The sequence below is a fragment of the Heliangelus exortis genome, chromosome 10 (genome assembly GCF_036169615.1).
Source record: "Heliangelus exortis chromosome 10, bHelExo1.hap1, whole genome shotgun sequence".
Classification (NCBI taxonomy): Eukaryota; Metazoa; Chordata; class Aves; order Apodiformes; family Trochilidae; genus Heliangelus; species Heliangelus exortis.
In genome coordinates, this window is record NC_092431.1 from 7,853,136 (window position 1) to 7,878,947 (window position 25,812).

General features: G+C 42.4%; 1 protein-coding gene across 2 annotated transcripts; it reads left to right on the forward strand.

Moving 5' to 3' along the window:
• The first annotated feature begins 31 nt into the window (after positions 1–31).
• RNF4 (ring finger protein 4) lies at positions 32–13,576 on the forward strand. Of its 2 annotated transcripts, XM_071753332.1 has the most exons (8): positions 100–213; positions 3,987–4,149; positions 4,662–4,782; positions 5,715–5,794; positions 6,708–6,717; positions 8,294–8,459; positions 10,429–10,477; positions 10,826–13,576. In XM_071753332.1, exons 2-8 carry the CDS (start codon positions 4,141–4,143, stop codon positions 10,973–10,975), a joined length of 585 nt encoding a protein of 194 aa, XP_071609433.1. In that variant the 5' UTR covers positions 100–213; positions 3,987–4,140; the 3' UTR covers positions 10,976–13,576. The 2 variants fall into 2 exon arrangements, with proteins under 2 accessions (XP_071609431.1, XP_071609433.1); XM_071753330.1 differs by lacking the exon at positions 3,987–4,149 and having other exon boundaries at positions 32–213.
• Positions 13,577–25,812: the final 12,236 nt, after the last annotated feature.

Here is a 25,812-nt window from a genome sequence, read left to right on the forward strand (position 1 = left end):
GGCTGCTTAATTGACGTGCGCGGCGGCCACTCCGCGAGCCGCAGGATGGCGCTCCCCCCAATGGCGGAAGAGGGGGGGCGGGCGCTGCTATACGCAGTTGCCGGGCCGGGCAGTGCGGGTCAGTGCTGCAGGCCGGGGGTTCCGTGGTGGGGTGGGAGCGGCGCCCCCGGGCCCGCCCTGCCTTTCCGAGGCGCCTGCAGCGGTGCGGGACAGGTGAGGCGGGGGAGGGAATGCAGCCGCGCCTGGGGAGGGGTGGACCGGCGGTGAGCGGGGTGGGGGGATGGGGACACGGGCCGGACACGGGGCTTCTTCCGCCGGTGCGCGGAGTTGGGCCCTGCGCGGCGGGGCCGGGCTGGTGCTGGCTCCCCGGGAAGTGGGCGCAGAGCTTGGGTACGGCCTTGCCCGTCCGTGCGCGGCCCTGAAGGGCTCCCCCCCCCTCCCCCCCCCCCCGGCCCTCCTCTCGCTTGTCCTGGGGTGCCGTGTGGCCTGTCCCGTTTCCCCTCTCCTCTCCCCGTCTCGGTTTTATTTCTCAGCCTGTGCCGCTCTGGGGGGGCTCCAGGGCCTGTGAGCGCCGCTGCTCCGGCGTTAGGGTCGTCCCCGGCCGCTCCTGCCCACCCCTGCCGGGCGCGGCGTCTCCCCCTCCCCGTGGGCACCGGCAGCGCTGGGGGTCAGGGAGGGGGCAGCGAGGCCCGGGCCCTTTTCTGCCCTCTCTGCCTTCGAAGGCGAGACTGTGCGGCCCTTGGGAGAGGCTGCTCGGCCTCCTGTGTCGATTGCGGGGTTACGAATTGCGTTTGCTGCGGAGGCCGTTCCGAGGGTGTCCTGAGAGAAACGAGTGCTGGGGAGGAGGCGGTGTCGTTCCCCCTGCTCTGCGGGAGGAAGGGCGGCTCAGCCCATGCAGGATAGGCACCTGCGTGAGGCTTTGGGTCTGTCCTCCTATTTCGTCTGACGAGTGGAGGAAAAGGAACGTTTCTGTCCAACCTCAGCGTCCTATACCCTTCCATTACAGGACAGGAAAAGGCTCTATGTCTTTTTCCCTTCTTCTGTATCCGATTTTTGGGTCTATTGGAAATAAGCTGTAGCCTCTGGAAGAAACTTTTGCACCTGAGAGCAATGAGGAGCTTTTCTTTTGACCAATCTTTTTTTTTTTTTTTTTTGTGCTTTTTGCAATAGGATATCTGTCCAGCTGGAAGTTTTGTATGTGTTACGTTCTCTGGGTGTTTTCTTAGCTTCTTGGTTTCATTTTGGATTTGGTTTTTGTTTGTTTGTTTTGTGGTGGGTTTTTGTTGGGTTTTTTGTTTGTGGTGGGTTTTTTGTTTGTTTGGTCATAAACATGACTCCACAAATGTAACTGATTGGAGTAGGGAGGCTGCTGTATTTCTGTGGTAAGCTGCTCAGTGCTCATCTTTGCTTTATAGTGCTCTTCATAAAGCTTTTATATTATGAGACTGCTTGACCTAATTTGGGTAAAACTTAATAGACTCAGCTTCTGTTTAAGCTAAAGCTGGTGTAGTGTGTCTGAAAAGTTGAGAATCTAAGAAAGGTTTGAAAGTGTGACATGGCAGATTGCTGTGCAGTGTGATAACAAAACCCAAAAAGACTCGTGATTTTTGATTGCTATGCACATTTCCTGACCTTAGATTATTTTTTTTTTTAATTTTATGCTGTATCTTTGATACTGTGTTTCCTGTACTTGGTGCAAACAGAGGTCTTAAGAGTGGGAATGAGAAGCCAAGTCTTAAAGGTGTAGCATACACCAGCATGTTTTTCTGAAGTGTCAATCTTTACAGAGAGAGGTTGGTGGATATAGTTCTGCAAATGCTAGTGAGTTAGCTAGAATAAGCCTTGAACTTCTGTTCTGAGGACAACACTACTTAAGCCCTTGGGAAAGCTTAGTGACAGGAACATTAACTGCATGTGCAGTGTTTTGCATATGAGAGGAAGGCTTTTCTGGTACTTTATTATTCAGCAATGGTGTGGTAGAAGTTTATTAAAAGTATTTGTTGGCTTGCTAAGTTTTCACATTAGAAAAGTTGTGTGACTTTTCAAAAAAATTATTAATTCTTGGGTTTTAAATTGCTGTCTGAATCCATCTTGCTACAGAGGTAATCAATGAGCTCACTAAGCTTCAGCTGGAGTTAATTGATGCTTTTGGGTGAGGGGGGGAGATTGATATAGAAACTCTGTATTGTCCAGTCTTGGGAGTTTTGGGGCTGGTTTTCATAGTGATTGCTGCAGAGAGGAGGAGCACATAAACCATTTAATTTAATTTGGGCTATCCAGCCCAATATTACAAATGATATCATTAAATTGAGTGGCCCTGAGGTTTTGAAAATCTTTAAGGAAATCTATTTGATGAGTGTATTTCTGCATGTGCAGAAAACTTGACCTCTGTTCTTGTGCACTACTAACTGTGATGCATTCAAGAAAGTAAGCTTTGCTCTCTTTTTTGCTACCCATTCTTACAGTTCAGGTAATGCTCAGTGAACTTTTCCAGTTAAGCCAAGAGCATGTGGAAATCTATAGCCCCACAGAAATTTGTTTTTACAAGAAAAAAATTATTGTTGCTGAATCATAAAACTCCTTCCATAGGAGTTTATTACTCTTAATAAATTTCAGTAGTCTGATTTTATTTAGAAACATGACTTTCCTGAGCTGGGTCGTGTTGATACTTAGGAACCTGTCTATGATAATTTATTTTAAAGTGCTTTTCCAGTGATGAGCTTCGTTCTGTTTATTATTTACAACTATCCTAAAATTGGAGCCATTAGCAACTAGAACATTTGTGTTAACTATGAAGAGAGCCTGTGTGTGATATGAAATCCTGAAAATTAAGGCACCTAAATAGCAATGGTTCTCTCTGTCACTTAGTCTGGGAAGAGGCTCTATCCTGTGTTGCCTTTGACATCTGGTGTGAGACCCTCTGAGACATGGCACTAACCATGTAAATAATCTGTTCCTTGGTATCTTGGTAAAGTGTGTTCATTTTTTTGTTGGTAAGATAGCCTTAGCATGACATCTGGTGTGTATTACTTTGGTTTTATTCTCACCATAATATTAAAGTTTAAGTTTGGGGGGGTTTTATTGTTTGGTTTTTTTCTTCTGTGAAAGCTCTACTTTGACACTTTAACACTTGTGGTCCAAGAGAATCTATGCAACATTTTGTTTGGGTCATGTAGGTTACTTGTTCTGTATTTTTAGCAGTTTCCAAAGATACTTTGTCAACAGTACTATTGTACTGGGTTGTATTCAGTTTACATGGATCTTCACAGCCTAGATCAAGGTTAGCATCTGAAGACAGTTCTGCCATTCTTGTTTAATAGCTTTTTTTTCCTGGTCACTCCGTTGTCTTTTCCCCACCTCTGCATTGTGTGTGGAACACAGGATAATTGTACCAAGCTATCAAGATGAGAACTTCAGTACCATGCCAGCTACTCAGAGCTGCCTTCATACCTGCTTTTCACCCCTTCCCTCTTAGCACTTGGCACATGTGCAATTACTACAGAGTAGCTGCTGTACACTGGGATTCTCTTAGAGATCCACTTGTATTACTAAACAGAAAATTCTTTGCTATTCCTCTCAAGCTGTTTGGCTCTCACCTGTTGCAATCCAGAGATGGATTGGAGGAGGGAAGTATTTTTCCATATTTTCAGTTATTTGAAGATGGTTGCTTATGATACAGTTGACAGTAATTCCTTGCCTCAGCAGTCAATCAGTTGTTCTTCATTTAAACTTCTTTGGGATATCTTAGTGTTTTTCTAGTTTGCTTGCAAAGTAACTTATTGTGCTGTTTAGTTTAGGAAATGGGTAAGAATGACAGAGGCCTCAGGCCCAGCTGTGGATGTCTGGGGCTCAAATACCAAACTCTGGGACTTCCCCTCAGGCTTCGGACAGAAACTGGTGACTCAGGAATGGGAACCTTGGAGAGGGGAAGTATTTAACAGAGCAGGCATCACAGACGGGTCATCTTCTCTCTCCTTTTCTTATAGGCCTGTAAGAACATCTTTCTCAGAGCATGCAAGATCTGGGCTTTTAAGCAGCGTGCTACCGAAGGAATTCGAGGAGCTGATATTTGTCACTTCCTTGCAATTTGTTTTATGGTATTAGTACCTCCTTTTCTGTAGTTTTAGGTCAAGAAACACCATGAGCACAGTAAGTATCTTCCTACTCAGTGCAATCCTGATTCATAAAACATCTTGTCTTTGATACTTCTATAAATGCATATTAAGAGTTTGTAGTAATTACACTGGAGCATAAGTATATTAAAACTTAATGTAACTTCATGCTTTGTGATTGTTATGATTGTTAATTCTGTAGGTGTTAGCAGTGGTTCAGGAATGCTTACAGTGTCACCAAGCCCCATTAGGTCAGACTGATTCAAACAGTGGGTTGGAAGCATCTGATAAAAATTGTGAATTAGTCTTCTCATTTGCAAACCACCCTGATATGTTTTTTCTTTGAGGTCCAACTGGTAAGAGATCTGAGGTGATGTCTTCTGATGTGATGCATTAGTTAGGAATGACCCATGCCACCATTTGATGCATATTATACTGTTTCTGGGAAGTATTTTCTGTGTCCTTGTGTGGTTTCATGGGTGCTTCAAATATGAGGGCCATGTTCATAATACTCTTGACAGAGGACAAAGCTTTAGCGTTTTCTTTTAGACCCAACGAAAGCGCCGTGGAGGAGCAGTTAGTTCTAGACAAGCTCAGAAACGTAACAGGCTCATGGCTTCTACTGCAGAAATGGCCTCGGAAGCAGAGCCAATAGAGCTTGAAGAAAGTGGTAAGCTGTCTTTTTAATCTGTTAAGAACATAACTGCTTTTAGAGGGTTGGGGTCTCACTGTGCATTATTTGCCAGTTTTCCTTTTCTGGGGAGGAAGGAATTCTGTGATTTTTAGGAGGCCTTTAGGATGGTGTATCTAAATGATAAGCCTGCTGACAACTCTTTTGGTTTGCTACTGAGGTACAGTGCATTCACCACTGGTGATAGATGAGCTGTGTAAGAAAGCTACTCAAGCACCTGAATGTTTGGTCTGATGAGCTGGGAGTCACTGCAGCTGCCAGTACAGATAACAAGAAACTAAGTTTGGTAACTCCCAAGTTTTAAGGAGGTGATTATTAGAAGGTTGTCGTTAATAGTGCCCCATTGCTCTTGAGAGAGGCCCTTGGTCAGTATGTTTTTACAAGAAGTTTCAATATTTAAAAATCCTCCTTTAAAAAGCCTTGAAAAGGAACATGTAAATTGTCTTTTGAAATCCTAAGAAATGTTAAAAGTAACTCTTGGTCTTCAGATAATTATATTTTTCAGTTTTTGAACTGAATTTTTTTAGTTTTTGCTGTACGTTTTGATTATGAAACTTCTGAGACATTTACATTGTGGTACTGTAAAACTATCACATCCTATATAATGTTTTATTCTGTGGGATAAACATTCTCCTATGTTAGATGAACAGTCTGTTTGTGTGCCTCCTACAACCTGTTGTCATACAACAGAATTCTATGAGGAGCTCAGCTCTTGTTCCTCTTCCATTGCCACATGCACTCTTTAGGTCATGTGCTATGTGGACTGTTGAGGGCAAAGCTTGAGTGAAATGTTGGCTACATTCCTGGAGAGAGGGGGGAGAGGGTAAGGGTAACTCAGAGCTCAGAGAGTGAGGGCAGCAATTTTATTTCTCTGTGATCTCTGATCTTGATTTTAACATTGTGTTTTGTAGCTGGTGAAGAAGTAGTAGATCTCACATGTGAGTCTTCTGAACCTGTAGTCGTTGATCTAACTCACAATGATTCTGTTGTGGTAAGTATTGAATGGCACTCTGACCTAAATCTCTTGGTCAGACCAGTTTTGTATTGTGTTCCTTGCTAGAATCTGGCTGTATGAAGCAGTTGTAAATTTAAAGTGAAAGCCACACAGCACAGGTCAGGTCAACACTGAAGTGGCTTTGGAGGTACAAGGTGCACTTGCAGATAGTGAGAGGGTATTTTAAAAGAACTTCTTGATCAGAATTTGGAAACAATATGTACCAGTCATGAATAATGTAATGTAAGAAGATGCAATGTGAAGTTGAAGCTATTCCAGACACATCAGTGGTGTAGGCCAGGGATTTAAATAAAAAGTGAGGGATGTAAATGTAAATCTTTGACTTCACAAACATGAAGTCATTAGCTACAGCCTTGGTTCTCCTGTCACAGTGATGCCAAATGCAGCTGTATGGTATGAACTAGTTCAGTTTACTACTACAAAAGGTCTTCTTAAAAAAAGTCCACTTTTTATTCCTACTACTATGCTGAAAGGTAGAACAGCATTCAGTGCAGGCCATGGTGTGGTTTATAACCTCAGGTCTGGGATTCCACTGCTGCTGGGCAGACCCAGAGATGAGCAGCAGGAGCAGCATGGGGCTCTCTCCTCCAGCCTAAATGAAATCAGGATTCTGAAGCTGGGGAGCAGGGAAGGGGGTGTTCAGATGAGTCAGCAGCTGCCTCCATTTCTATGCCTTTGCAACAGCATGAACAGAAACAAAAGCAACCACTTACTTATTTTCAGAGCAGCAGCTAATTTACAACTTGTAATGCTCTTAATCAAAATGAGATGTCCTGCCATTCTTAGCTTATATTGTAACTGCTTAGCTTAGCTGGTGTTTTTAACACTAGGGGTGCACACTAAAGTCTAATTGTATTTTCTTTTCTCTCCCCATATATACTGATGCAAGATTGTTGAAGGTGAGTTGACATTTTACAGTTAATAACAGAATTGTCCTAAATGGATATTTTTTTATTTTCTGGGGAACTTGAGCAGCATGTATTAGAAGGGCATTTACCAAAAGGCAAAGGACATTGCTGAAGTACCTCTACAGTGTCTTAGAGAATGGATCCAATCTGTTTTTGATAGCTGCTGTCAGAGCTCGTGGAGAGTCTGAAATAAAATACATCAAAGCTGCTCAAAATATATTTTTTTCTTTTCCAGAATAGAAGTTCTCGAAGACCAAAGTTGATGATGATTTTAATTAGCACTGGAATACCTGCTTTGAATAAGAAAATATTGAAAAGATTTTTTAGGTGGTAGTGCAGTAAAGTAACTAAAGAGGAAAATGATTTCTGGTCATGGTATCCTCTTTCATTATCTAGTCTAACACATTTCTCTTGTAGTCCTGACAAATATTATCAAGTGTGGAATTGTTTTTTCTACTTAAGGTGTTGCAGTAGTTATAGGTATGAAGAAGTTAATCCTTTTTTCCTTTCATATCTTGTTCTGACTAAAATATCTGAGGTGTATTAATATGGTGTTAGGTGCTTACTCTAGAATGTCAGCTATTCTGTGGTCTGAATGAAGCAAGAGTCACTAAAAAATACTTGCAATTAAATTGTAGCTTAATGAATATGCAGGAAAGAACTTGAATTTTGTGACTGTTAATGTAATCTTAATTGATTACTGCTTGAATAGTGTTACATGAACACTGGAGCTGTAAAGAGATTTATTGCACGTTGGTTTTTAATTGTTAAAAAGCAAACAGCAGTAGTTTAACTTTTGGATTTACACACCAGACAATGTAAATTTTAAAAATTTTTTTATCTTGGGCAATATATGTCTAAGCTCCCTACGCTCGGGAGGAAGATGATGAAAATGTCTAAGATGTTGCTGAAAGTGTTATAATTTCCAAGTACGACTTTTTTTTAAGAATAATTTATAGGAACTGCTTTTCAGTAGGGATGCTTGGTTTGAAACAAAGAATGGAACAGTTTAGCATCATACAGGATAGAGCAGTGATAACCCACAGAGCTCCATAATTTACATGTTTCAATTTAAGCATCTCTTCCCTCACTGAAAGTTTCTGAACAAAGTGCTCTTGTGTCCTACCAGGCTGCTTTGCTGTGTGTGTGCCATCTCCCCATGCTACTTGGAAACTGACCTTCAGTCATCTCATACCACACAGCAATTGTTGCAGTTTGCAAACATAGAATGGTAGCATTCTTTGTTAGTAAAAGCAGAAGAGGTAACTTTATAGGGGAGGTTCGTTCACCATATGAAATGTATGACTTGGAGAATCTCTAAGATCTGGCTTGGCTACTTGTAGGATGTAGAGCAAATGTGTTTTGTCAATATGTGGCAGAATATTGACAATGTCTGGAAATGTTTGGCCTTAATGTTCAGAAAACTAGTTGGTTTGAGACTGCTTTTAACCCAACTAAATGTCATCCATTTAAAATATGAACTGTTACAGACTATTTTATGATCAGGTTTAAGGCATCGTTCCGGGGTTATACATATTACATCTAACTTACCAAAATTAAATTACAGAGAATCAGCAACAAAGGAGAAATCTCAGACTAAGAAGTCAGCGACAGTCAGACAGCTGTGTGCTGAGTAGTGATGATGAGGATGAAACAAGAGATAATGATGTGTATATGACAGATAAAGTGTCTCAAGAATTGGGACCACTGGAAGATGAAACTGCAAGTTCCAAGTATGTATGGCTTATGTGTGTATAGTATGTATATTGCCATAGCCTGGCTTGTCTTTGGTGTCTTAACTTACTCTTATTAGTCTTCTAGTAGTGAGTACAACAGTTTACTTCATGTGATGACTAAATGGTGGTGCTTGCACTTCAGGAAAAAAAAACAGACTTTTCTGTATGAAAAGTCAGACAACCTTTCATACAAGCTTCCAGATGGGGAATGGCAAGGAAGGAGGATTAGTCACAGGCTGTAGCTCCTGATGTGTTGCCTTTACTTTTTATGCAAAGCTCTCCTAATGGTGCTAGATACAGAAATGTTTTCAGTGGTGTAGGTAAGGCTTAGTATCACAAAACCAGCAAGCAGCAGCCTGGTGAATCCCAGTAAAAGGTGTTATTCACTGACTGCTTTGTCATGCATTATACCTGATAACTGCCTTATTCTGATGTACTTGATAGGTGATTGTGGAGGTAATACTGAAACCAGTGTTTGTTCTGTCCTTGGAATTCATGGAACTCTTGATACATTTGTATGTGATTGTTGCTGTTTAGGTCAGGTGCCTGCATGGTGAAGAGCCTGTTCTGCAGAGAAACAGTAAACTCCTGCTGTAGGAGCATGCTGTTATGTTAAGACATGCAGTATGTTAAGACTAATTAAGTGAAATTGGCTGTCCATGGGACTATGGGAGACAAAGACTGACACAATTGTAGTATAAATGTTTTTTTAAAGTGTTGGAGGGAATACAGGTTTTAATAAAACTGGTGTGCTTTGGGCCTTATAGATTACTGGAAGACAATATAGGTGGGAACTTGAGTATGGAAGTTTTGGGTGTCCAGTCTTAAATATGCCACCTAAAGGGCTTATACTAGTCTAAAACAGTGAATTTTGCTGGTGGATTGTAGATTTTCAAAATTTGGGTCAAGTATGATGGTGAATAAATACCACTAATTAGTTAATACAATAAATTTCCTCCAGTGTCAAGCTTCTCTGTTAAAGAATGTGCCTTCCTAGTTTGTTTTGGTAAGACTGAAACAACTCACTGCTATGGCATGTAACACTAACAAAAAGATACTGATGCTGGAGATTGCCATAGAGCCATCTGCAGTGTTACTCTAGTGCTAGGCTGCTCTTGCTTACACGAAGGTTAACATCAATTGTAATTTCTTACTGAGTTGGTATGATAGCTGCTGCATAAACAATTTGAGTAGTGAAAATTGGAGAATTATAGAAGTTAAATTGTCTGTAAAACTAGGGGTAGATGTTAGCAGTGCTCGCTGCTTGAATTGAAGGTTACGGGATAAGGGATAACTTGGGCTTTCTGTTGCAAACTTGTGCTTATCATAACCAGTGAAATAATAAAGTCAAGTGTTTACAGTAAGGATTTATGGAAACAAATTAATATGATTGCCTAAAATGGAGACTGATGTGTAAATAAAAGCTGCAGGAAGCTGTTTCTGTTTCTGATAGATAATACTACTCAGCACTTTTGGGTTCTTATGCAGAATAGGTATGTTGTTACTGCATGTCTGTGCCATATGGCTGTCCTGAAGCCAGGAGAGATGCATCTGTAACCACCACAGCCAACAAGCTGGTCTTTCCTTCTCTGAACTGGAAATTTATTTTTTAATAGTTCTTCATGTTAGTGTGTTCCTGGAATGAGTTCTAGGATGAATGTTACTGAGCTTACTTATTATATTCCAATTATTATATTGCTCAACTAGAACAGGGGACATTTTAATTTCTGACAAGCTCTTTCACTTGTAGGAAGGACAGCCGTGTCTTTAATGAAACTTTTCTTTATGAGTTGTTGAAGATTAATACTGCCATACATGTACTGCACAGAGTTAGAAGTTGTTGATACTTGTAATGATAGAGCAAGGTGAAAAACTGCATCTTTCCCTGATGAATGCTTTCCACATTCAATGCATGGTGAAATTAATGAATGGATGTTCTCTCTGGTTTTGTCATCTCTCCCACAAGGCCGTCTGGTACCGTTAGCTGTCCCATTTGCATGGATGGCTACTCAGAGGTAAGGATCCCTATGTCACCATTTCCATTGTTGTTGGAGGGAGACAAGGGCAGAGGGTGAGGTGTTCAACTCTGGGTTACCTGAGATGGTCAGACAGCTGGCTTCAAGTGCAGACCTTGGTCTGAAGGTCAAACTAGCTTGTAAGTCAAAATAATTTCTTTGTGGTGTGCATAGAGGGAGAAACATTTTCCGAGATGGCACTGAAAGATCTTGGGTTCCTTATGACTGTAGTAGTCATCTATTGAATGCAGGTGCTCCAAGTCCTACTTGGCTGTTGCCAAGAGACCAGCAAAGTAGAATTCTTTACTACAAATACTCCAAGACCTTTTGTGGTTTCTTTTCTTCCAGATTGTGCAAAGTGGACGACTGATTGTGTCAACAAAATGCGGCCACGTCTTCTGCAGTCAGTGCCTCCGTGATTCCCTTAGGAATGCCAACTCTTGCCCAACCTGTAGGAAGAAACTCACTCACAGACAATATCATCCCATTTATATATGAGTACTTCTCTTTCTCAGGACAGACTCAACTGGATTTTGGGGGAAAATGTCATGTTTTCAGTGCTCTGAAGATGTAAAGAGCAGCAGGTTGTGCACGCATCCAAATAAAACTTTTTTTTTTTTTTTTTGAGAATAACTTGTACGTATATAGACAGCTTTTTTATGGTCCAGGCTGCTCCTTGTTATATCCCTGGTTATAAAGTTAAATTTGAGACTGTTGTTAAGCTAGATCAGCAGCATGTGTCAGAGAGGAAGCAGCTAATCCTTTTCCTTCTACCTTTTTAATGCTTAAATAAGAAGGGTCTGACTATTTTGGTCTTTCTTACTCTTTCCCACCATCACATACAGATATGGAGTAATTACCTTTGAAAATACAATTGAACAATTTGCTGTTTCAGGACACTTTTTGTTTTTATCCTCTGAGATGCTCATGATTCTGTTGCTTTCTGCTATACCACCTTTGTCCAAGTAGATTAAGTTTTGTAGCAATGGATTGTTTTATCATAATTATCAAAATTTAATTGACAGTCAGGGTCATGCAATAAAATAACCTGCTGTTAACCAGCAATCAGGTATTTTAAGCAGAAGGCTTGAACATGTAGATGTCTTTATGAACTCCATGAGATCTGAAGGACATAGACAAATTGCAACATGTACAATGTAAAAATATTACTTCAGATATTTTAACTGCCACGAATTTCTGTATTTGAATCACAACACAATTTATTTTCTAACTGGATGAGATGGTCTCTTGAGTTTACTCTTCTGTAGGCTCTCTCCTGATAACTGAGGATATGTCTCCTCTAGGCTTGTTAGTGATGAATAAGAAGCAAATTGTATGCTTTTCTCTTGTCAGCTGAATACCAAACTACCAACAGTTCTTGTTACAGTATCGAGTGTACCCAGCGTGATGCTTAAAGTTCAGTGTGTTCACTACCCTGTTCTCTTCAGTTGTACTGACACCTGACTGGTTTTAGCCTGGTGCCTAGGTTTACAAATTAAGTAGCTGTATTGCCACGAGTTTAAAAATTGAAGGCTTTAAATATTGTTTGGTAGCAGTCTTTACTTGGCAGCTCTTCTAGAGAAAAGTTTAATCTCCCTTTGCCCTGAGGGTTGTCCAGGTTTCTTTAAATGTGGATTTTTAACAAAGAAGAGAAGTCCGATATGTGTCCTAGGAGAGAGTATTTCTCTGTTGAAGCAAGGCAGGAATACACAGGTTTATGCATTATCCAAACACTCTTGGGTTTTTTTTCCAGGACTGAATTATAAATGTCTACTTCAACAGTGAAAATCTGCAAGCAGATATGGAATCCCAGCTGAGGATTGTAGTATTTAAATGTAGGTAAGATTCATAAAATTAGTATTTAATGAGCCACATATGCAGTAGCTGCATCCATGAGGATTCAGAATTGGTCCCTTAAAAAAAGAAGTTTAAAATGAAACCAGATTCCTTTTGGCAGGTGGTTGATTACAAAAACCATGAGAAGCATCACTGTGTGCACCGGTGCAGTGCACTCATTGGATGTGTGTAGTTAACCCTGCAGTCTGATGTCTGCTAACCTGCCCTAGGGATCTGCAGGAAGCTGTTTTTTACTCAGCTCTTCTAATTAGCTCTCAAGCTCTGTATTGCAGATTGCAACCCCAAAGTAAACAGGTTTTTATTAGGATGTCTAGGGGTGTTTCTGGATGTAGTAATAGTCAGATCTTTGTTCCATGAAAGCTGTCTTAGGTAGTGCAGTACCTTCCCCACGCTGGTTTGGATTATCTTTGGTTCAGCCCTGTTCCCAGGAGTAGGCAGTGTGGCAATATGGTAACTACTAAAAAGTTACACACTTGTTGCTTTATATTCCCAATAGTAATCCAAACTGCAAGCAAGGACCACAGCAGTCTCAGGGTAGCATGGTGACAGCAACAGCTGGAATTGGGGTGCCAAAAAAGACTATAAAACTGTACTAAGGATTGCTTAAAACATTAATTTTATGAAGAAAAGCAGACCAACATTAAAACTGTCAAGATACTTAAGGACCACAGAAACAGCTTTCTCACAGTAGCTTAAAAAAGGAAAGAAAAAAATGTGACCAATTTCTCTTGGGTGGCTACTGCACAAGAGGGACAAGAAGAGGATGAGAATTATTACCTCTGGGGATGAGGGTGAGTCACATTTCTGTGTGTCTTTCACAGTGTACTAGCCATAGCCTAAAATGACTTTGCACAACTTCCTCCATGTAAATATCACTTTATAGTTTGTGTCTCAATAAATAGATCTAATGGAAATTTAGATAACAACAAACTATGAAATATTTAACAGAAGTTTTTAGCTTTTCTGTTATCTGTGAAGTGCCACAAATTTTGTGCATCTCAAAATTAATTTTAAGCTCTCAGTACACAGAAAAAAAAACCTGCGTTACTTTTTTTAGAAGGAAAAAAAGAGGTGATAGGTAATATAAAGATTTTTTCATTATGTAAATGTATGTCTTGTTGTATATAGTTCAAATTTTCCTGTATTTAATTGTATTCATGTCTGTCTGTCCCATCTATGTTGGACTCTGCTGGTAGGCAAACAGTTCTTTTAACAGGTGGAAATAAAAAAGTACCACTTTGATCTATTGGGAGTGCTTGTTCTTTTAATCACACTACAGTCATTGATTTGGGGGGGAGAGAAAGAAAAAAAATCCCCAAGCCTTGCAGTTCTATTGGCCAGTGTGTGTTGTGTGGGGAAAAAGAAGAAAGGTGTTGCCTGGAGGGGATAGCAGGGTGCAGCCCTGTTCAAGACTGGGCACGTGGGGGATGCAGAGTTGGGCTCATGAGTGCAGGGAGCCCAAGGGCGTCTGGCAGCTCATATTTAAAAGGTGTCCTGGTGTTGGGCTGTCTCCCTGCTCCCGAGTTGTTCACCAAGCTCATGTGTCCTGTTGCCATAGACATGTCAAGAGTGAAACATCATGCTGGAGAGGAGGAGTGCTGAGGAGAGGAGCCAGGCACATAGTGGTTTGAAAGTGATTATGAAGTTTGCTTAATTTCTTCTTCAAGCAAACTAAGTATATACTGTAGTTTGCCTATTTTGTAGTATTTCAAAATGTGTGTGTAAAGAAAGCTCCCAGTGCCTGGACACAATGTTATGGAGATAGATGGGTAGGCAAGCCCTCCATGCAGGGTGGAACAGGCTGAAAGTCAGTTCCTGGCTTTGATCATCTGCATCCCAAATGAAAACATAAGAATTTGCTCATGTATACTAGAAAAACTCTTGAGATAACTAAAATTTCTTGTCATGTAGCAGAAATCTTTAAATGATCAAGGCTGAGCTTCACACCTGGGAAAGGAATTACACATAACAGTTATGAAAATATCATCTGGTGTGACCAGAATCTACCTGTGGGCTCACTGATGGGTAAGTCTGGCAGAGAACATGGAGTCAATGCCATTTTAGAAGATAGTAGAGTATTTTCCACTGGAAGGGACCTACAACAATCCTCTAGTCCAATTGTCTGAGTACTTCAGGGCTGACCAAAGCCTAAGGCATGCTAAGCATGTTGCCCAAATGCCTTTTAAACCCTGACAGGCTTGGGGCATTGACTGCTTCTCTGGGAAGCCTGTTACAGTGTTTAGTCACCCTCTTGGTAAATAAAGACTTCCTAAAATCCCATCAAATCCTCCCTTAATGCAGCTTTGAACCATTCCCATGTGTCCTATCGCTGGATAGCTGGGAGAATGGCTCAGCACCACCCTCCCCATCTCTCCTCTGCAGGAAGCTGCAGAGAGCAATGAGATTGCACCTCATCCTTTTCTCCAAACTAGACAAGCTCCTCAGCTGCACCTTATAACCTTTCAGCCCTTTCACCAACTTTCTTTTCCTGGACATGGTCAAGGACCTTTACATCTTTCTTAAATTTTGGGGCCTATCCAATATTTTTTTATTATAACTTGTATGTATATAGACAGTTGTTTTTTGGAGGTTTTTTATGGTCCAAGCTGCTCCTTGTTATATCCCTGGTTATAAAGTTAAATTTGAGACTATTTTTAAGCTAGATCAGCAGCATGTGTCAGAGAAGAAGCAGCTAATCCCTTTTCTTCTACCTTTTTAATGCTTAAGTAAGAGAGTCTGACTATTTTGGTCTTTCTTACTCTTTCCCACCATCACATACAGATATGGAGTAATCACCTTTCAAAATACAATTGAACAATTTGCTGTTTCAGGGCACTTTGTTTTTATGCTCTGAGATGCTCATGATTCTTGTTTTTTGCTATATCACTTTTGTCCAAGTGGAGTAAGTTTTGTAGCAATGGATTGTTTTATCATGATTATCAAAACTTAATTGACAGTCAGGGTCATGCAATAAAATAACCTGCTGTTAACCAGCAATCAGGTGTTTTAAGCAAAAGGCTGGTTACACACATTGACTGTTGTGATGTGTCCATCCTTGCTGCTTCAGTAAACCACTGGTCTTTCTGCTGAAATATGGGGTGCATCAGAACATGCTCTCTGCTGTGCAGTCAGATCTGATGCTTGAAGCATGCAGCTAGTGCCAGAAAGCTGTTTGCACTTCAGGTCTGATTTCAGATACCATTTTTTGGAAAGAAGGGGTAAATATGAAAGTTGAAGTCCAGGACCAGAAGACCAGTCCTGGGCTAGGAATAGAGATAAGAAGCATGGTCCAGGGTTTAGGCATACTGTGTAATCTGGGGGAAGGTTGCAGTGCTGCAGTGTCTGGGGTGCAGGGTGAGATGAAGGGGAAGAACAGTCCTGAAGCTTCATGACCCATAAACTGGAACTAGAGAGTAAAGTGCTGAGACACTGCAGCAGCTGAGCAGTGTGTGAGCTGCCAGGGGGCAGAGGGGAAGGTCTCACAGAGGTGTTGATACTGGTCTGGGGTGATGCTTACAGGTGATGCAATGCTATCTACAAAGCTTTTGTTCACTGTAGAAACACATCCTTGCATTATGTCTGATACACACTTGGTGGCAGTGAGTGCTAATTTCATGTGTCTGTTTAAATCGGTGTTATTTTCTAGGTTGAGAGCATGAAATTGAGTTTTTTGGCTTGTGGGGATGTTTTACCCTCCAAATATATTATGTCACATTATCTCTCTTTTTCCTGATAATCTGAAACCCAGCTTGGTCATTTGTGTGTTGCTCTCTTTTATCTGAGGACCAAATTCATAACAGTTTCTGCAGTTGACTTAGAGCCTGCTAAAAGGAGGTGCTGTAGGACTGCTTTATGTTCTTTGACATCCTAAGTCCTCCATCTTCTCTTTGAGGGGTCTAAGGAAGCAAAAGAAAGAAAAATACCTGTTCTGGGGCCTCCCAGAGGAGAAGGGTGCCATCTGTACCAAGGAGAGCCTCTGGTGCTGTGTCCAGATGCAGTCCAGGAGTTCTTCCCCTTGAGAAGTCACCTCAGACAAGGGTCCCACCCATGCTGGTGGTTGAGGGTAAATACAGACACAGTTCACTGTATTGTTGTGGTTTTGTTAGGAATGAGATGGAAGTCTCTAAGACCGTCTCAAAAAGATACTGAATAGTTGCAACATCTTTCATTCAGTAAAGTCCTCAATTACACCAGCAACACAAACCTGGAAGCCTTACTTCCCACTCATAACTGCTGTCCGTGCATTCTGGATTTAGACCTGGTGTAATTTTACGCTACCTTAGGGTTGTAGGCAAGGCAGTTAAAAGCAGATGCATTATGAATGAACTTGTGAATGGGGAACTGCTTTTATTTCTTAAACTGTTTCCTGTTTCCTTTTTCAAATTGCATGAACAAACCATTAAAAATCTTGAACAGAAAAATTACATGATACTGATTGCATATAGAGGAAACAGAGGTCAGGGGGTGAATTGTCTCAGAAGTCTGTCTGTGCAACCACTTGCAAATGTTCATTTTAAACACATTTCAATTATTTATGTGAAAGCTTATTTCCCACAGAGTGCACAAAATGCATTCACATGTACTAAGGGATTCTCCTTGCTTCCTGGGGAAGGCCAGGGACTTCTGCTTCCTCTAGTGCTACTTTATCCCTTATTTCCTTTAACAAGTGTTCATCACTGCAATATCTGCTCCAATAGCCTCTGCCCTTTGCAATCCCTGGTGGCACACGTGGTGGCAGAGCAGAAAGAACTCCCTGTGCAGTGCCCTCCTCTCCTGTAGAGAATCTGAAGGTGCCAGATTAAATATTCTCCCTTCCACAAGGTTCTCAAATGAAGCCAAGTCTTTGCTGTGCTCCATGAATTCATGCTATTCCTGATGGCAGAGACATATAGCAGGGGAGCCTCCTGGCTCTGTGGGATGCAATAGATGGAGCAGCATTATTTTTTAATGCAAGCTCCTGTGTAGCTCTCTTTGCATATCTTGATTTGCAGCATTGTGACAAGTGGGCACTTGATATTAGTGTGATTAAAAATGCACACGTTGCAGTGGAGGGGAGCATGTAAGTTAGGCATTAAAACTGCTGCAAGGAGGTGGTGTGCTGTGGCGTCTTTCTTTTCTTTGCCATAAATTACTCATAAATCTCATTCCAGTTTTTGGTCCATGGAGGAAGGGTATGAAGCTGTGGCTATTTCAGTGACCAATGTTCCAACACCATTTCCCCAATCCATTTATTAATAGCCACAAAGATCCAGCTTATTTCTAATTAATTCAGCAATCGAAATTTTAGGCATGGATCACGCATATATTTGTGCCTTCCCCCTCGCTGGAGTGAAGACAAAATGAATTTTAAAAATAGCCTGGGGTGAAGGTTTAAGTCATTCATTTAACGAGGCTCTTTAAAAGCTTCTTTTCTTACCTGCCAAATTATAGGATGGTTATAATTTGTTTAAGTCTTTCAACATTTAAGGAAATGTCTGCTGCACACTGAGGCATTCGCAGCCTCAGCCGAGCAAATTGAGCGTGGGGCTGCGGGAGCAGCCAGGGCTCCGCTGGGGAAGAGGCCTCAGGAATTGCAAAGAGATAATTAGAAGAGATTCTTGCAAAAAACTGATTTTCCAACACTTCTGACTAACGCGTATTTGAAGTGCTTTTGTCATACTGAGGGCTCTCTCTCAGTAGAGAGTTCATTAGGTTTGCCATGCTGTCTTTCTTTTATTTTCCCCTTTTCCTACGTCTTGTACTTGATGGCAGAGAGCACCTCACAGGGAGCTGCACTGCTCAGCTGTGTGGCTGTCACTGCCACTCAGAAATAAAGGGGACTTCCCATTGGAGGTGCTTGGACCCAAAAACCGATTTTTTGTATGGTGGGTTTTTTATTATTTGACCTGTAAAAATCAGCCAGTTCCATAAACTTCGACAGCCATCTTGCAGAAGCTGCAAATCGTCTCCCAGAGCCACTGCAGGAGGGGAGAAGTGGGAAGTGATTTACAGCTTGAGGGATCCCACCTGGTTCCCCACACCAATAACGTGGAGTCAGGCAGAGCCTTTGCCTTGGAGCCTCCTCTCTGGTGAATGCTGGGTTTGCCACAAGCTGGGGATGTGGAGGGAAAAGGCTGGCACCTGGATCTGCTGCCACCACACCAGTCCTGTTGGCAGCAGTGGGGTTTCACAGGTTTCAGAAATCTGTTCATCTGAAGAGATGAATGAGATAATTATGTTGGGTGCACAGAAGCTCCTTGGAAATGTCAGGGAAGTAGGATAGACTTGATATGAAAGAGATGGAAAGTAAAGCTGTGTATACTGCTGTTATACTTCAGCATTGCTACCTAGATTCTGTGTAGGATTTTATCAGATTTTTCTGTCGGACCTGTTAGGATGCCTATAATAGGCTTGTTTTGATATTATTTTGAAAGCATATTATGCATTTATAAATCTATACTATCCTATACACTGATTCTGCAGCTGAACTTGCAATGCTTAGATATTCTGGACAGCAGTGAGAGTGTAAGTTCTAATCTCTGCCATGCCTCTGGACTTCCACATCTGACTTAGCGAACGTTCACAAGCCTGCACCCTTAATATCTGAGATCCCTGGGTTAACACCTTGTGTTTATAGCCTGTGAAATATTTGAGGTCCTGGGCTTGTGTCCTTCATACCTTGCAGGAGGGACCATCCAGCACCAACCTGCTCCCCATGAAGGAAGCTGCACGCTGCTCCTGAATTTCTTCTGGAAAAGGATCTTGTCCCAAGTGAGAGCACCTGGGAAATGTCCCCTTGAATGTATTGACCTTACGTAGAGGAGGAGGTGGCAGTGTCATGGAGGGGACTTGGTTTCATGCCAATTCTTTGGTGATTTGAGCCATGTCTTTCTATTTTCTGGTTGTGGGAATAATCAAAACATATAAATAGAAAAAAAAAAAAGAAATACACTGTTAGCTGGTGCTGCACCATTTTGGTGTGGATACACACCCCAACAGAGGTCTGGAATTAGTTTTTCTAAACAAAATCCAAAAGTTATGTTCATGTAGCCAAGCTTATGTTGTAACCAAATATTGTTGGAATGCTGGGGTTTAAGATCTTGTTCATTAAACATCAGTAATGAAACTTGATTAGAAATGAATGTGTTTCTAATTTGAATTTGAAGAAATTAGTGCTGAATAGCAAATTTTGTCAGTGTTGTGAATTATTATATCTGCAATTATTAAATACTTGCTATTAAAGCAGATGATTAAGCTGGCAATTCCCATTCAAGCTGCATACTGATAACATTAAGGAAGCCAAGAGAGAAACAATGGAGATGGTTAGGGATCTTGGTGAGATGTATGGAAGAAGACTTCATTTAACCTAATAAGGAAACTGTTACAGAGGAATTAAGGCAAGTATTTAGTATATTGAAGTATGTTGCAGTAACAGGCCCCATATGAGAGGAAAGGGATGGTTCAAGGTTAAAGGCAAATATTAAAACCTGTTATTGGGGTTCTTCATTTTCCTTAGCACTCAATATAAAACATATTTATATTTATATATATAAAGCACGTATCACCATATTGATAAGCATTCTTTGGAACCACTCTGACAGGTGTCACACCAATATCTTTCTTTATGTTTTTTACACACAAGAAAAAAGGAAAATGCCTGACCAATGCAGAAGTGAGCAGATAAACAGAAGGGTAGTTTGAATTTAGCACAGAATGGAGTGGCAGAGTCTGCTGGGACCCTGTTAGAAGCTTCCCAGCTCCTGGAAGCAGCTGATGCTGGAAAGGGAAATGCACAGCCTGGTGTAAGCCCTAATGAGGCACTCAGTGCTGGCCACCTTGCAGCACAGGGGTAGTGGTGGCTCATGCCTTAATGCTGCTCCTCTTGGTTGCAAATCCTGCTTAAGCAGTAGAAGATCCTCACTGAAGAAAAAATCCTGACAATATCTGTACAGAAAGCAAATAAGACTCCTCTTGGAATTTTACTTTCTGGGCAGCCTAGAAATGAAGACTTACCAAGAAATATCATCATTCACAATTAAAATATTTCTCTTCAAGAACTAAGGATTTTCTTTGAAAGCATTTTTATTTATAATATTGATATCCCAATGCAGGGCACTGATATTCCCACACACACTTCTCGCTTACTGCCCCACATCATAGCACACAGGGTTTGTAAGTGCCTGTGCTGCCCCCACAGAGGAATTCCTCCCCTCCTAGCTCTGATTTATTTCAATTCATGCTGATTTTAATTCATATGGGTTTTGTTGCAGTGTTAATTTCTCTGTCAAATAGCTGAGCACCCTTCAAGACAGTGAGTGGTGAGAAGCAGAGTCTCCCTTGCCATGGTCTGATACCAGGGAATTTGTTGTGGCTTTGCCAGATGCCCCACTGGTGTGGAGCAGTCCAGGAGCAAAGGCCAGAGAAGCCATTTCTCTCATCCTCTGGCTGAGGCAGGACAAGAGTTTTCCAAAACCCTGAGAATACTGCCACTGCACCAGCAAAGCCTCACGCTCCTACTTGGAAGGGCAAAACCCAGAATACACACATACATATATATTATTCAGAAGATAAGACCACCTCAAAAGCTATTTTTATTGAGAGCCAGCACATTTGGTTCTTATATATGCAACTAGTACTGCAAAAAGGTCAAAATGCAGGAAGGGAGCTTCATGGCTGTCCTCAGTAGTGAGGACAACAGGGATTTCCCAGTGCTGACTGTTGTAGGATTTGTCTGTGACAGAAGGCAGCTGCTGGTGCCCCTGGGCCAGTGAGGATTTGTGTTATAAATTCACATTATCTTTCATTCCTGGAGGTGGGGAGCCAGTTGTGCTTAAGTGATGATCCATTCTGTTTACTCCAGGGTCTGTGAGGGAAATGCTGCTCAGAGATCAGGGATGAGCAAAGCAAAACCTCATATTTTCCAAATGACCTCAGCTCCAGAGGAAAGATTAATGGGCAGCATCGGGATGTCTCCATTACACAGATCTCCACCTAATGGTTCCAGCTAGACTGAATTATTTTCTTTCTACTGCTGTAGAGCAGATGCAATTCTACAGGAGGAAAAAAATTGATATTAACTTTCAAAAGGATGGCGATTTGGGCTGAAATAAAATTTCTCTGGTTGACAATATGTGCTGGAGTTATAAGATCGAATAGTGAATTACTTAGGAAATTGCTACAGGGAGGTCTTTGAAGCAGTGAATGGGGGTAAAGTGTGCTGTAATATATTTAGCAACTGATAATGCAAATTGCAGAAGAAGAGAGGAGGACAGGAAAATAAATTAACTCTCTAAAACGTTGTTGAGTATTTATGGGGAGGTAATAGGTTTCCTGACACTTCTTACGAGAACCTGATTGTTAATCATGGGGTCCTGGAGAAATGCCAGCTCAGGTAATTGCACTCTCAGCCCACTTTCTGGATGGATGCTGCTGGCTTGTGGCTGGTCCAACTCTTCCACCACACAGGGAAGCAATTCCCACATCTCTTGTGCTCTCAGGCCATCTGAAAGCTGAACCTCCTGAAGTTCTCCTGGTGTGTTTTTTAAGACCCTTAAAGATCAAGGAACAAATGTCTGTATTCTTGCAAGATGTGTGCTGGTGCTTCCCCTCTCTGAGCCATGGTCTGACCTGTGTGGTGCCAGGAACTCCAGAGAAGGACTCAGGTGCCTTCCCTGGCCTGACATGGCTGAGGAAGTGATGGGCCCTGCTCCTGAGGGGGAAATTTCTATCAGTCCTGAGGGGTTTGGGGCTCATGGGAATCCAGATCATTAAAGTGCTGGTTGCCACTATCTCCCTGAAGGGCATGGGCTGCAAAGTCACTGCTTCAGCATGGGAAAGCCCTTAAGAGCAGCTCCTGTGACAACATCCCTTGGCCATGAGAAAGCAGTTTGTCCCCTTTCTCTGGGTTGTGGGTTTTTTTCCCCAACTGAAACTGCTCTGCCTGATGCATCTGCAGCTTTCCCCCCCAAACCACTTGATGCTTTCTGCAGCAGATCTGCTCTTCTGGAGAAGACCAGAGGAGGTGGTGGGGACATCTCCATGGTGCAAGCAGCTCTCACCCAGGCTGGAGAAGAGGGTGTGTAACGATGGGTGGCCAAGACCTGCCAGATGAACACCCATCCCTGCACAGGTTGGTTAGAGATGGGGAAGCTGAAGCTGCAGGATGGTGGAAGTGTGGCAGATAGAGGTGGAGGATGGGTTTTGAAGGAAAGTTTATTATTTCCATAAGCTCTGCTCCTTGAAAGTGATGAGTACCTGGGTCAGCTGCAGTTTGGTGGGGGTTGTAATTAGAGTCAGCTGCTCCTCAGCATTACACACCCTGGTAGATGACTCTGAATATGGCACTTTTGTGACTTTTACATTGGAATTCAGTCAGGTTTACATTGCTGTGTCTATGAAACAGGCTGACATATCTGCTTAGGTCTAGATAGGATTAACTGGAAGGTAACAACTCCTGAAAGCCATGAACAGTGAGCTGTGTGTTTGCCTTAGTTGAGGGCTGACAGGCTCCAAAACACTCTCACTCCTTCTGCAGGCAGCCAGGCTCTCCAATGGACACTGTCTTTATTTCCTGCATGGATTTAAATATCTCTTAATCTGAATCCTTTATGTTCTCTTACAGCCTGGTCACTGTAATGCATCTTCAGTGACTTCCAGCTCTCCAGGGTCACCACACTGTACTTCATACAACCCTGGTGAATGTGAGCTGTGTAAACCTGTTCTTCCACTGCAGCTTCAAAACAATTAGTGAAGAAATCATTTCCCATTAATCTGAAAGAGTTTTTTATGTTTTTTTCAATGAATGAGAGAAACAATTGTAATAACATTAAATAATTTCTTAGACGTCCATGTAAAAACAGCATTTTGAAATATAAAAATTAACCATATCTGTGCAGGTGGGAATTTTTGCTTCACCCAAACAGTTTACTGTAGCTGGTGGGAATCTGTGAAGCATTTTGGTTAACTTCTTCTTTTCTGGTGCCTTGAATCCCCAACTTTTATTTTCAGTCCCAGCATGATGCAGTCACCACATTTCACACATATATATACAGGTTCTTAAATGCTCTGACCAACCCAAAACCGTTTTTCAGCCTCTTTCCACCGAAGATGACACAATTTCTGCATTTAACATCCTCTCCAGAAGCATTGCTGCTGAGGATGTCTTGGTGGTACTGGCCGTCCCAATTTAATTAGCATCCCATTTCTTTCTGAAAAAGACTTCCAAGAATAACTGGTGGAAGAACAAAAAGCTGTGATGTAAGAACATGGCCTACATAGTACAAGTAATAATTGAGGTATTCTGGGGTAAATAATTGGGGTAAAGCAATAGTGTGTCCCCAACTTTCCTCCTTCTACCTCGACCCTCCCTGCCAGGCCTTGCATTTCCTGGTGTGCTCAGCAGGACTGCAGCACAGTGTTGGCTGCTGCTCCTGTTTACTGAGATTCTGTGTTCCAGGGAATCTGGGTGCAAATGGTGGCTTTCTCCACAGCTCCACTCTGGCACCTGGCTGCAAATACAGAGCTGCAACAGGTGTAGAAATCAAATGGCTCAGAGGGTTGCCAGGTGAGAAGAACCATAGTCTGGGTTCAGATCCAGTTCCACCTTGAAGCAGCAAAAAAAACCCCAAACCTCCAGTTTTGTCTGGAGATTTATGTCAGAGGCAGCCCAACCTCCTGGCTCTCCATGCAAAGTGCCAAAATCACCCATGGTCCCAGATGATACAGATGGGCAGCTGGGTACTGAAGGAGTGCAGGCAATGGCCATGGCCCCCCAGGGACAGGCCAGGGCATCATCTTGCCCCTCATATGTTACCTGAGCTTGCTCAAGCTGTGGAGAGTGAGTGGTCCCTGGCAGGGGTCTGCAGCCCTCACTTGTGGCAGCGTCATTCCCTTTGCCCTTGGCCGTCTTGTGCCTTGTTGCAAGCCCTTGATGCACTTCAGAGAATTGTAAATCAATAAAAATGAGTGTGTTGCAGAAGTTCAGTACGTCAGAGGCAGATTAAAAGGCCGTAACTATCATGAACAGACGTAAGCATTGGGAGAGATTTATTTCAAAACAGCTCTGGTGCTCCCCAGTGCTCCCTGCACCAGTTAGAGATAATGCATAACACATCTATAATCTGTGACCATATACACAGCATGCTGCTGAGCTGGTGCTTACAGCCCAATCCAGACACATTTTGTGCCCTCTGGATGTACCACAGAGCTGCCAGGAACTCAGCACAGCAGGTGAATACCCGAGTTCTTATGCAGCTTGAAAGCAGAGTTGCTCTAAGCCTGGGATTTGCACAGCACAGGGGCACTGTGGTTTGGATTTTGCATGTGGCTTTCATAATTTTCCATGGAAAATAAACTCCCACTATTTCCCTACCACACCACACCCCAATTTCTCTGGGTGCAAATAAAAAATACGTGACCTGATGCAGGGGCTGTGCTGCTGGATGGGGTGGCAGAGGTTTGGCAGCACTCATCCTGATGTTCTGGTGCTGCAGCCACCAGCACCTCTTGTGTGGTCACCATCCTATGGGTCAGCCCTGTGCTGGAGTCAGGATGGGGCCAGCCCTGTGCTGGAGAGGGGCAGCCAGGGCTGCTGCATCCTCTGCTCTGTGCCAGACTGAAGGATGTAATTGAAAGCTGCTAAATTTGCCCCGGGGTCTTGCCCTTGCAGCGTAGGTCATGCTCTGCATCTTGCAAAGGCAGGAGAATTTCCCAGGTCTTCTCACTGCACAAATCTTGCCTTGGGAACAGCAGTACTCCCAAGGGCTTGTGCCCAAGAAGGAGGGGAATAAACTATCCAACAGCCCCAGACACCAGTCCAGACCCTCCAAGTCCCCATCACATCAGATGCCACTGTTAGGAAGAGCTGCAGCTCAGTGAGTGCCATCACCACAACCCTGCCACATTCCTGGTGGGAGGAGCAGAGCTGACCAGAACTCTTTTTATCACCATCCATACTCCTTCTTCCCAGTTTCCCAGACTTCAGGAATTTCTGGATTGGGCTGGGGCTGACCTTGCTCTGTTCTGACCTCCAGCACATTTCAATGGGCTGACCTGGATTGCTGCTTACCATCTTTTATTTCTTTTTTAATTTCTTTAATTTCTTCTGGTAATCTGCAGAACTGGACAAAATTGCCCTGGGAAAAGATGTCCTATAAAACACCCAATGCTGGTTTTATCAATTGTCCTTTAAAATGTTTGCACCGATTGTTCAGAGGCACACTGCAGCCTGGATGAGGTGTTGGTCTGGTGTATCTGGACATCAAAGACTACCCTGGCAAGAGTAGATTTTAATGTTTTTTTAAAATACCTGTTACATTCAAGTGCATCCAGTATGTGCTTACAGTTTCTCCACCAAGTGGACTACCCAAGAAGGTGACAAACCTTTTCTGGGGTCAGCTTTCTGTTTGTTTTCTTAGGAAACTGACCAAAATGTAACTGCTTGCAAAGCCACAGGGTGTTATGAAATTCTGAGCTGAAGGAGGTCACCAGAAATACTCCAA

What these genes read in the sequence shown, in the direction of transcription:
- RNF4 (XM_071753330.1), top strand. Translation starts at nt 46, where the DNA reads ATGGCGCTCCCCCCAATGGCGGAAGAGGGGGGGCGGGCGCTGCTATAC. An exon ending in CCTGCAGCGGTGCGGGACAG is followed by an intron (nt 214 to 4,661) that starts GTGAGGCGGGGG and finishes GTTTTCTTTTAG; the next exon opens with ACCCAACGAAAGCGCCGTGG. An exon ending in GCATGGATGGCTACTCAGAG is followed by an intron (nt 10,478 to 10,825) that starts GTAAGGATCCCT and finishes CTTTTCTTCCAG; the next exon opens with ATTGTGCAAAGTGGACGACT.